This window comes from Eleutherodactylus coqui, chromosome 5 (genome assembly GCF_035609145.1).
Source record: "Eleutherodactylus coqui strain aEleCoq1 chromosome 5, aEleCoq1.hap1, whole genome shotgun sequence".
Taxonomy (NCBI): Eukaryota; Metazoa; Chordata; class Amphibia; order Anura; family Eleutherodactylidae; genus Eleutherodactylus; species Eleutherodactylus coqui.
Window position 1 is genome coordinate 176,810,017 of NC_089841.1, and position 12,185 is coordinate 176,822,201.

The 12,185-nt window shown below is 44.9% G+C and overlaps 1 protein-coding gene across 3 annotated transcripts in view; it reads right to left on the reverse strand.

Annotated features, from left to right (window-relative positions):
• Window positions 1–12,185, reverse strand: part of EMID1 (EMI domain containing 1) — a 74,408-nt gene that overhangs the window by 25,533 nt on the left and 36,690 nt on the right. For all 3 annotated transcript variants that reach the window (XM_066603814.1, XM_066603815.1, XM_066603816.1), the window contains exons 7-8: window positions 9,458–9,502; window positions 8,402–8,491 (exon numbers count right to left, since the gene is read on the reverse strand). In XM_066603814.1, the coding sequence (XP_066459911.1) occupies window positions 8,402–8,491; window positions 9,458–9,502 (135 nt within the window). The remainder of the gene's footprint in view (window positions 1–8,401; window positions 8,492–9,457; window positions 9,503–12,185) is intronic.

Sequence of the window (12,185 nt, forward strand, 5' to 3'; positions counted from 1 at the left end):
CCTTAAGGCCATCTGTCCACGGGTGTTGCGTTTTACTGCAAGCAGATTTCCGCCGCGAGACAACATTTAAAGTCACTGCGATTTATTGCAGCTTTTAACCTTAGGGAAAGTTCATCGCGGAAATTTGCACCAAATCGCAGCATGCTGCAATTTTTTATTACGTGAGTGGAAAATTGCAAAACATTTCCGCTCATGTACATCAGGCTGCGCTTTCCACAATTATCTTATGAAAAGTGTTTCATGTGTTACCCGTGTGCGGCTTATCGCCGCAGGTAAGGCAATGAACAATAGCCCAAGGACATGAGGCCTATGTCCTACTCACATGAAGATTTATGTATACAAAAATAACATCCAGCACTGGGGAGAGCTCAGGAGCTTGCAGCATATTGTTCTTACATAGAACTCAATATCACATTAAGCAGTAAGCTCCCCCTAGTGTTGTCTACAGGCAGCCACAATGTTCGCATATGACTCTAATGTCTATGCGGGGAATTTGAAGCTGTGTGCCACAAATGCAAATGAATGAATATATAGATGCATTAGGAACATAAATAAAAAATGATGTCTATGAGAAGGCATAAAAAAGGATATGCCATAAATGTCTGATACATGCAGGTCCCACCTCTTTGACCCCATTTCCATCCCACCTCACCCTCTCACTGGCTGTGACAACAGTATACTACACAAACCAACTTCTTGTATTGCTCAGGAATGAGCATATTGATAGTGAGTTGGCCTTGTATCTGTACAGGTTCTCACCACTTCCAATCAGCTGAATTCATGTATATCTGAAAAAAATGGTTTCTGCAGGATATGCAAGGATTTCTCCAAATGCATTTTAATGCATAAGACAGTTACAGAAATTTCTGCAACAAATCTGCCATACATGAATATACCTTAACTAATGGTGGACATGTTAACTCCTGGATCTTGACAGTTTTCTGGCCTTTGGTAAGCACTATGATAAGTCCAAATACCTGCCACCTGTTCTGCTGAATGCAACTGCCAAGTACCTGTGGCGACGCCATACCATCAGCAAGCAAAATGGCAGGTTGCTCACATGTTCCTTATGCATTGAGTAGGAGATGGTAATGCAAAATCAGGTAATTCTTGCATACAGTTAGAGATGAGCGAATATACTCGTTTCGAGTAATTACTCGATCGAGCACCGCGATTTTCGAGTACTTCCGTACTCGGATGAAAAGATTCGGGGGGCGGGTGGGACGCGTGGCGGAGCGGGGGGTAGCAGCGGGGAACAGGGTGGAGCCCTCTCTCTCTCCCTCTCCCCCCCACTCCCCGCTGTAACCCCCCACTCACCCACGGCTCCCCCCGAATCTTTTCGCCCGAGTACGGAAGTACTCAAAAATCGCGGCGCTCGGGCGAAAAAGGGGCGTGGCCGAGTAGGTTCGCTCATCTCTACATACAGTATTTCACAGTGATTAAGGCCTCATGTCCACAGGCAAAATATGATTTTAAGTCCGCAGCGGATCACCCGCATGTGGATCCGCATCCCATAGGGATGCATTGACCACCCGCGGGTAGATAAATACCCGCGGATGCTCAATAAAAGTGAATAAAAAAAAAATGGAGCATGAAAAAAAACGTGACATGCTCCATTTTCGTGCGGGTCTCCCGCGGGGATGGCTCCCGCAGGCTTCTATTGAAGCCTATGGAAGCCGTCCGGATCCGCGGGAGACCTAAAATAAGAATAACTTACCCGCAGCGGACCGTGCAGGTCTTCTCTTCTACACGGATGGATCTTCTTTCTTCGGCCCGGCGGATGTGCCCGGCGCGTGCGCGCGGTACGCTGCTGGCGTGCCGAGCACATCCGCCGGCCGAAGAAAGAAGATCCGGCCATGAAGAAGAGAAGACCTGCCCGGTCCGCTGCGGGTAAGTTTATTTTTATTTTCAGCGCTCATGTCCGCGGGGCAGGAGGGACCCGCTACGGATTCTCCATGGAGAATCCGTAGCGGGCCTGATTTTCCCCGTGGACATGAGGCCTAAAGGGGTATTCCCATCTAGTAAAGTGATGGCATGTTGTTAGGATATGCTGAGATTAAAGGGTTCAATCATCAAGTGGTGGTATAGCCTGTTAATGGGACTAACTCACTTTTAGGTGAGCTACCTCCAATAGGTGGCACTAGAGAGTTTTCTTCTTTTTGGAGGAGAGCTAATTTGCATACTTATTAATATGCCATTACTTTATTAGATGGAAATACTCCTTTATTGAAAAGTTGGGAGGAGGTTAAGCATTTCTTCATTGTAAATCTGCAAAACGGATACAAGCCTGAAAATACTGCCTATATATACACACACACACACACACATTAACTGTTGGGTTCAGTCTTTGCTCAAATAAGCAAGTCTGTGGTGTGTAGATGCTTACATGTGGAAAGGATAGCATGTGAATACCTCCAGCTTAAAGAATTAATATGGTGAGAATATGTGCTGCAGTTACATTGGGATGAAAGGCTATGATTTTGTGCACGGAGTCATCTGTGCCAGTGTTAATTGTTAATTTAATCTAGGTTTTTTGAATGCACCATAGGCAAATGGTCCCAAATACTTAAATGAGCACGAATGAAGGAACTGAAGTCCCTTTTATTGCCACACATTTGCCATTTGTTTGCCAAGGCACAGAGAACAAGTAATAATAGAGTACTAATGTTGAGCACTCTATAGACATTTATTCTCTAGGGTCACTACAAACAGTTCTCTCCATTGTTGTGTGTCAGTGCTTTCTAAATCGCTGAGAAAACAGGTTTATAGAGCAATGGGAAAAGGCTTTAGTGGGGCTAGATGACAAGGGAATATTAAAAATGTGCTATATAAATGAACCTCCTTTATACTACAGGGCCATAGCTAAGCTTAGTATACTGCTATGCCATACAGGAAAGAGAACGGCCAAAATAAGAAAAAGAGATGAATAGGATAAGCAAAATTGTTCAATTGTTACTTCTGAGTCAAATTTAATTTTATGTCCTTAAAGGACGGATGTACACACAAAGTGCGAAAGCAGATAGTATCTAAGGAAAGTAAAAAATAGGGAACAAGGAAAGTGATCCTAACCTACTGATACAAGGAAACCCTACCTAAAAGTGGAGCGCTTGCCCTGATAAGGGCAACCTGTTAGGAACATGGGGCAATCATGACTCTCCCGAGATGTCAACAGGAAAGGTAGCAACAATAAGATGTTAAGAAAATATATAAGAGCCACAAATATCCAGGAGATAAGATGTAGCAACACCCCAGATAAAAAAGATCACCAGACGTATTTATCTGAACAGAGACACTGGAATCAACTGTGAAACTCAAACTAGACAAGATACACCTTCAGGCTTTATTCACACGAGTGTATATCGGCTGCTGTTTTCATGTCTGGCCTATATACGCTACCATTGGATTTCAATGTATCAGGTCAGACGGGCGATTTTCCGCCATGTAGAAGCAGCGGGCCGCCCAAAATAGCGCATTTTCACCAGACGCTTTTACGCCGGCAAGAAAGATAGTCCTGAAACTATCTTCCTGGCCAGAATACAGCGGTGGCTGCATAGACTCCTATGGGAGCCTATGACAGCTCCTGGAGAAGGGAGGTGGGAGAGAGAGTTTAGCAGCGTCACTGCTAAAATCCCTCCCCCTTCTCCCCTCCTCTCCGACCATTGCCAGCTGTTTTCAATGGGATGGGGGCGGGAGCTAGTTGCTAAGCTCCCGCTCCCTCTCAGCGCCTTGTCGGAAGCCAGCAATAAGAGGGGATAGGAGTTTAGCACACTAGCTCCCGCCCCATCCTGGCTCTCCCACTTGCTGAGAACCGGCAAGGGGGAGGCAGTTTAGTAGAGCTAAACTTTCTCTGCTCGCCTGATGGCATTGCGGGCTCAGTGTACATGCCCTGGGCCTGGGCAGTCTAAACGGGCGCACAAACAGATTTGTGCACCCGTCCACACGTTTTTTCAGCTGAGTCGTGGCCGTGACATGGCCAGACGGAAAACGCTATGCTCGTGTGAAAGAGCCCTCAGACTGAGAGTCAGACAAGGAATCAAACCAGATGTAGCCAACCAGACTAGACTAGAACAGATCTACAGAGATCAGACCATACAGAATGATAAAACCAGACTGAATGAATTATCGGTGCCCTTGTGAGGAGGAGCCAGAATAAATGTACACAAGCTAATGGTGTTTGGCTAACTGGGCTGTCCAACCCCCCAGAGCTAACCAATCTTCCCATACACATACAGAAAAGTGCTCCTGTCTGTGCCTAGCACCAAAGTAACAATAAGCGTGCACCAATGAGCGAATCACATGGGCCAGGGCTGATTTTGTGATGTCACCCTGGTCCTGTTCCTAAGTTATGGCTGCCATCAATAATTGAGCTGGAATCTACAAGATTTTTCTTTGGTTTCCCTGTTCTCTAAGACTCTTTCCACTGTGTTATCAGAACTACCCCAACCATCAAAAAGTTAAAAAAACATGCTCTCAAAACTCATGCATTCCCAAATGCCTACGTATGTTCCACTTGTCTGTGTTTGTCCCTCAGCCGATAGCCAACAATTTTATTTTCTACCTCCTGCTAATGGTCTTTCTTCTCACCTACTGTATACTAATGGGAACAATTACTAATATTGGCGTTTCATACACTGTCTTAGTGCATTCCCGATGAATCACATGTCCTGCTAACCTCGTTCCCCTAATCTAGTGATGGTAATGCCGTATGTACCAATCCCCTATGATTTCCAAAATTCAGATTTTCAAGGACTTTAGTAGTAAACTGCTTAAGTTTTCATTATACAAAGATTAAAGGCAACCAGTTAGCTTAAACACACTGTCCAAACCACAGGCATGATGTTGTAGAGCCGGAGGAGCTGAGCATACTGATATATAGTTTTACGGGAAAATATTCTGTATAACTGGTAGTTTTATTCATTGATATCTCTGCTTATTCTGGGCTGAACAGTCCAATGGGATGACAGTTTTATGTGTATGACTGTGCATATAGAAGTAGCTGTCAGTCACTGATAGGACCGCCCATTGCACCTCCAAACCCAGAATGAACAGAGAAATCAATGAATAGAACACAATCTGTTCCCACAAAACTATGTAACAATCTGCTCAGCTCCCCCTGCTCTATAACATGATGCCCAAAGATCCAACTGCATTTCCAAGGTTCCCTTTAAAGGCAGTTTTCCCACTAATGCCATTTATTTCCTATCCACTGGTAGGGTTGCCACCTTTGTCACGAAAAAATACCGACCATTGTAAAAAAAGGGGGCATGTCGGGGGTGTAACTTGAGGGCGTGGCTTATCACAGCATTTTTTCCTCCTTTATCTCCTGCGCATGCACAGGATCTAGGCCAGCGTGTTCTCGCAAGTAGATGATGTTTAGTGTGAATCACAATAAATGTTACCATGCGGCAGTTGCTGGTCCTCCCAAAGCAACAGTGTGCGGGGTCCCGCGGCTGGCGTCTCCCCGGCTTGTTGTCCGGCAGCCGGGGGCACGGGTGCCCAGCCGACATGGGCGGTGTGGTGCTGGTGGCGTGCGCACCTGTGAGTGCAGCTGCCATGCACAAGCTCCCTTTTGTTGTGTTCTGTTGGGAGTTGGCTGTCTCCCTCTCTCTGCCCCTGGGCGGAGGCTTTGGTTTAAAGGTGGAGCAGACACTTGCAATCACTGCTAGTTATTGGTTTCCCTCAGTGTGCTAGCTAGTCTGCCTCTGTTGGTCTCCTGCTTCTGTCAGCTTGTCTGCTATACTTTGCCATTATTCGCCAGGTTTTTCCATCTGCCTCAGTTCTGCTTAGTATTGTTCGTGTTGGTTATTTACATCTGCGTTTTCTGTCGATATTCTACCCTCTCCATCCAGGTACACCAGCGTCCCTTTTCGGTCCCTAGTGAGAGTAGGGACTGCCGCCCAGTTGCCCGCCTGGGGTTAGCCAGGAGTGGAGGCAAGCAGGCAGGAAAGGGGTTGTGGGTGAGATCTTGGGCACTCGGGCTGGCGTATAAAGGGTAGTATACCGTAACACCGAATGTCATCTACTCGCGAGAACATGCTGCAGACGCTCGCATCGCATACAATCTACACATATATAATTATATACATGAGATACCCAGGTTACCCCAGCATGGTCCATATCACTATATACAGGACATATACTTTCTCTGTGTATAGTGATGCTGATGTAACCTGGATATATCCTGTACATAATTATATGTACAGCTGGTATAACATATACCACCTAAACATACAAGATTATATGCAGTACATGGTGCATACCTCATTGTTCCGCATGTACTGCTCCTCTGCTCTCCTCCTCGGGTCCCAACACTGTCATTGTTGGGCCGGCCGGACATCCATCCTGACCCCCATACATCACACACAGAACTCCGCTACATCCATCCTGATCCCCACAAATCTCACACTCACAGCTCCACTACATCCATCCTGATCCCCAGACATCACACACACAGCTCTGCTACATCTATTCTGACCCCCACACATCACACACACAGCTCTACTACATTTATCCTGATCCCTACACATCACACAAACGACACCTCTATATCCATCCTGATCCCCACACATCACACACACAGCTCAGCTACATCCAACTTGACCCCCACACATCACACACATAGCTCTACTACATCCATTTTGACCCCCAGACATCACACACACAGCTCTGCTACATCATCCTCACCCCCACACACAGATCCACATAGCTCCACTCACTCACTCCCTCCCTCCATCTATCCATCCAGACCCCCACAGCTCCAAGAGACACACACACAGAACCCTTCAGAGTCCTACATTTACTGAGCACTCCCTGTGGTCATGTGATCCCTGATTCCTCCCACACAGGGTATCACATGACGTGACAGCATCGGAGGTCCTGGAAGCTGCCGGCTCTCAGATCTGCGTTTCCCCTGATTTCAGGACTGCCAGAGGAGGGTTAACCAGCACTAGGGGGCAGTGCAGGTTCTGATAATACCGCCCTGTAAAAGGGCCGGTAAAAAAAAAATACCGGCATCGGCCTGACAGAAAACATACGGGCCAGGCCGGTGGATTACTGGCCGGGTGGCAACCCTATCCGCTGGATAGGGTAAAAGTGTTTTATTGCTGGGGGTCCGACGACTGGAACCCGCAACGATCCTAAAATCTGTGCACCCCAAATCCTTCATGAGAATGAGAATGGAGTGGAGGTGTGCATGCATGAACACTGCTCTATTCACTTGCATGAGATGGAGGGTGGTTGATTCCCTCTTAGGCTTCTTTCCCACGAGCGTATATCGGCCTGCCGTTTTCACTTCATCAGATCACATGGCCTCTGTATTCTCGTGATGTAAAAGCACCCGGCCACCCAATATAGCGGCGGGCATTTTTACATCGGCCCCAAAAGATAGTCCTGGAACTCCTATGGGAGCCCATGACAATGGCCGGAGGTGGGAGGGAGTTTAGCAGCGTGGCCTTTGCTCTCCTTCCCACTCACTAGGGTCCGCCCATCCTGCGACTTGTCTGCAAACAGCAATGGGAGGAAGCGGGGCAGTGCTTAGCTCCACCCCGCCCACTCCCATTGCAAAGAGCCAATGGGGAGGAGAGCAGAGATGAACCTGCGAGGGGGAGGGGAAAGGGGTGACGGCATGTTAGCCTCGGTGTATATGCGCCATGGCCCATGCCGTGTGTGAACGAGCGCACAAACGTTAAATTTATGCGCCCATTCAGGAGCTTTAACACCACAGATGGTAGCGTATATCGGCGGACTGTGAAAACGGCGGCAATTGACAATCGTGCAGTTGTTGTTTACTTAATGTTCAATGTTTCACATTCCTATGTGAAGCACTAAACGATAAGTGTTTAAACTACCCGACAAGTGAGCGAGCTGATATTTATGTCGTCTGAAACTGAACAACGAACGAGAATTGGATGATTTTTGGTAATCTTTCAGTCATCGGCTTATATTTAACCGAATGGTTATTATTGTTCAGTATAGCTCATTTGACCGATTTTGTGAAAGATATCAGGCAGTCTGAACGCACTTTTAAGTGTTCACATAAACTCAAAAAACACATTAAAGTGGCTCATTAGTTATTTATGTTCACAAGATGTAAGCCTATCAACATTCAGGTTGGATATCTGCCAAAGACAAACTGGATCCATATCCAATTTAGACAACTACATTCTGGTCTCTTGTAATTATCTAACATGCCTGAGCACAAACATATTTAAACAAGTACAGAAAAGTCAATTATTGTAATACACTGTAATATAAGTAATACATTTAGGGACTAGAAAAAGCAAAAGTAAAGGATTGCACAGATATAACAGCAAAATAAACACTAATGGGACATATGAGAAAACTATACGAGCTTAGTATAATAAAGAGATGAGTGTTCTCACTGACTATATTACTGTCCCACCTGGTGGTCCAGCTGGACCTCTGGTTCCTGGTAACCACTGACTTCCTGGAGTACCCCCTGGGCCTATAGGACCCTTCCTAGTATTTATACCTAAATGAAAAAATTCAATCAGTTAATCATTTTTATTTCATACATGGAACTGATTGAGATAATTCACATTGCCTGTAGTGAATAAAAATTACGGTGTTAACATAAGAATGAATAAAGTTATGTTAAAATGAAGCAAACCATTGCTTTTCTGGTGAAATCCTCTGCCAGTTTGATATATCACACTACTTTCCCAATGGGAAAAATTAGAGTGGGATCCAAGATAGCGTCATTCAAAATGGCCGTCATTTTGATGACATAACTTAACAGGTTTCCACTTCCCCCGCATCTGATATAAAATATTGGATCACCGTCTGCCAAACTGTTTTCATTCTTTATGGGTGTTTCCATACTTTTGAGACACCCTGTATTTGGCTCTTCCACTCTCTCTGATAGTGCTGCTGCAACAGGGGCTTAAAGGGAACTTGTCACCATGAAAACTAACTTCACTGGCTGGCAGGGGTTGAAGCATCAATGACTTCTAATGCCCTCTCTTTTCTTAACGAGACGCAGTTAGGTTTCAAAGTTATCCCATGTTGCATGCAAATTATCAGAAAAGTCATCTGGCCAAGAAGAGTCATATTGGTTGAGCTGCTGAGCTAATCACGCCACTGTTCTTTATAAAGACAGGGACTTCTGTCCAACAGTGGATGCACTGAGTTGTCTATCAAGAGAAAGTTGATGGGATTAGCTTGGCAGCTAATGAACCGGTGGGACTCTTCTCCGCCTGATGACTCTTTTCTGCTCATTTGTATACAATGTGGGATAACTTTGAAACTTAATTATGGAGGTAAATGGGCTAATTTCAGAAAAAGAGGGCATTAGAAATTATTGATCTCCTGCAAGACATTGTAGTCAGGAGAGATGGCGGTGAGAGGTTTCCTTTAAGACCAGCAGTATTCCCGAGTATACCTTATGCCAATATTTTATTCAAGAATTGTACAAGACCTTGAAAAGTCTTATGCTCACCTTCCTGGTCTAAGAAGGATCCTTTCTCTTGATGCAAAATAGACCCTGTAAAAGCAAGATACTAACAAGTGATGGAGATTACCACAGAACAGGAGAATGTTGAGATCGTATCAGCTCAAAGGCAAGAACACTATGAGTAATGGTAGAGTCAAATGCACACAGCTGAGTAGGTGACATTTGTAAAAGGTTAATGAATTGGATTTATTGGTATGGAAGTGAAGACACAGGATGTAGAACAACCTCTCCCGTTACGGGTTCCTTCCTATATCCTGTGACGCATACTGTATACTTCAAAACAGTTGATCATGGAATGCAGACGTGTGTCATGTGATTAGTGAAAATTGCTTCACCAATGTACTGGTGGCTAGAGAGTACAAAGCTACAGACATGGGGCTGATTTATTAAAGAGAGTCTATCAGCTCGTATGAGCCTCATAAACTAAACCTATGGGCTCTTAGGACCTGAAATGTTGAATCCAGGGAGGTCAAAATTATACTTACTCTTTCTTAGCATTCCCCTGCTGTTGGCTGTCAAAGCTGCCACGACATGCACCCAGCAAACTACATACATTGGATATAAGAAGTCTACACACCCTATTAAAGTGCCATGTTTTTGTCATGTTGAATAATGATGAATCATTTCAGATTCATTTCCACCTCAATGTGACTCATTATCTGTACAATTCCACTAAAAAACAAAGTGAAATCTTTTAGGGTGTAAAAAAAGAAACTAAAATAATGTGGTTACATAAATGTGCACACGCTAAAACTAATGTACCTTTTGACATTATGACTGGATTCAGTCTTTTTTGGTAGGTGTCTATCAGCGTGGCACATCTTTACTTGGCAATCATTGCCCACTCTTCCTTGCAAAAGCGTTCCAAATCTGTTAGATTGTAAGGGGATTTCGTGTGTAGCGCCCTCTTCAGGTCACCCACAGATTTTCAATTGGATTCAGGTCTGGGCTGTGACTGGGCCATTCCAAAACTTTGATCTTCTTCTGGTATGGTATGGTATGCTTTGGGTCGTTGTTGTGTTTAAAGGTGAAGTTCATCATCAGTTTTTTAGCCGAGGCCTGAAGGTTTTGTGCCAAAATGGACTGATATTTGGAACGCTTCATAATTCCCTCCACTTTTACTAAAGCCCCAGTTCCAGCAGCGGAACAGCTCCACACATAATGCTGCCCCCCACCATCCTCACTGCAGGTATGGGGGTATTCTGGTGATGCGTAGTGTTGGCTTTGTACCAAATATACCTTTTGGAATTATGGCCAACAAGTTCCCCCTTGGACCCATCAGACTATAACACGTTCCCCCACAGACTTCTGGCAGACTTGATGGAGGTTTTAGTAAAATATAGCCAGGATTGGATGTTTTTTTCTTGTTAGAAGAGGCGTCCATCTTGCCCCACTACCCCACATCCCAGACATATAAAGAATACGGGAGATGGTTGTCACATGCACTACACAACCAGTATTTGCCAGAAACTCCTGCAGCTCCTTTAATGTTGCTGTAGGCCTCTTGGAAGCCTCCTAAACCAATTTTTTTCTGGTCTTTTCATCAATTTTTGAGGGCTGTCCACTATTGTGCGAAACCTAATCCACTTCCTGATGACCGTCTTCACTGTGTTCCATGGTATATGTAATGACTTGGAAAGTTTTTGGCCCCTTCTCCTGACTGATACCTTTCAACAATCAGATCCCTTGGATGTGTAAAAATGCAGCTAAGAAAATGACAGCTCCTAGAAGAGCAGGACTGTATATAGGGTAAATCAGCATCACTGTAAATAATGGCAGCGGAGTGCTGACTACTACTGTATGCATCATGAGTTCTGAGCACAACCACTTCCCCAAATATAGTTTAGTTTTCTTTATTTTTCCACCCTAAAAGCTTTCAGCTTGCTTTTCAATGGAATTGTACAAATAATGGGTCACATTGTAGGTGGAAATATATCTAAAATGATTCCTCTTTCTGGATTTTTTTAACATGACAAAAACATGGCATTTTAATAGGCACGTGTAGACTTTTCGTATCCATTGTAGGTGTGTGCGCAAAATGAGAGAGCTCCTGCCATAAATTATACTTAAAGCAACCCTCCGGGCCTGGAGAAACAAAGGTGACTATACCACTTCTCTGACTACCAAATGTACCCTGTGCATTAGTATGCATCATTAGTCTAAGGGTAGCTTCTGTCTGGTGCTTGCGCAAATTGTTCGCCGCTACAGAGTGTATTAGCACATGAATCAGTAATTTTTTTTTGACTATTCAAACTCCGTGCTATTGCGTACGAGTTAAGAAAAAAAAAAGCTGGAAGATAGGTCCTGCTCTATCTTTTCTCGCACACAGAAAAACTACTTTCGAGAAAGCTAGGGCAAGTCCTATATTTTCTCGCATGTAGTATTAACCCTTTCCAATCCATTTATTTTTTCTCATCCCTTCTCCCCAGCTCCAAATAAGTTGGAGCTGGGGAGAATGGATGAGAAAAAATAAATTCTTCCTTCACCCCCCTGATCTAAAAGAGTTCAGGAGGGTGCAGGTGGTCACTACACCGTCGGGGGAATGCAAAAGTATTACTTCCGCATTCTCCCTTCAGTCTCCCGACCCGGCAATCACGTGACAGCTGGGGTCAGGTGGCACCCAGCGGTCACATGATCACCGGGCGGAATGCGGAAGTAATACTTACACATTCTCCCTTCAGCCTCCCGGCCAGGCGATTATGTAACAGCTGGG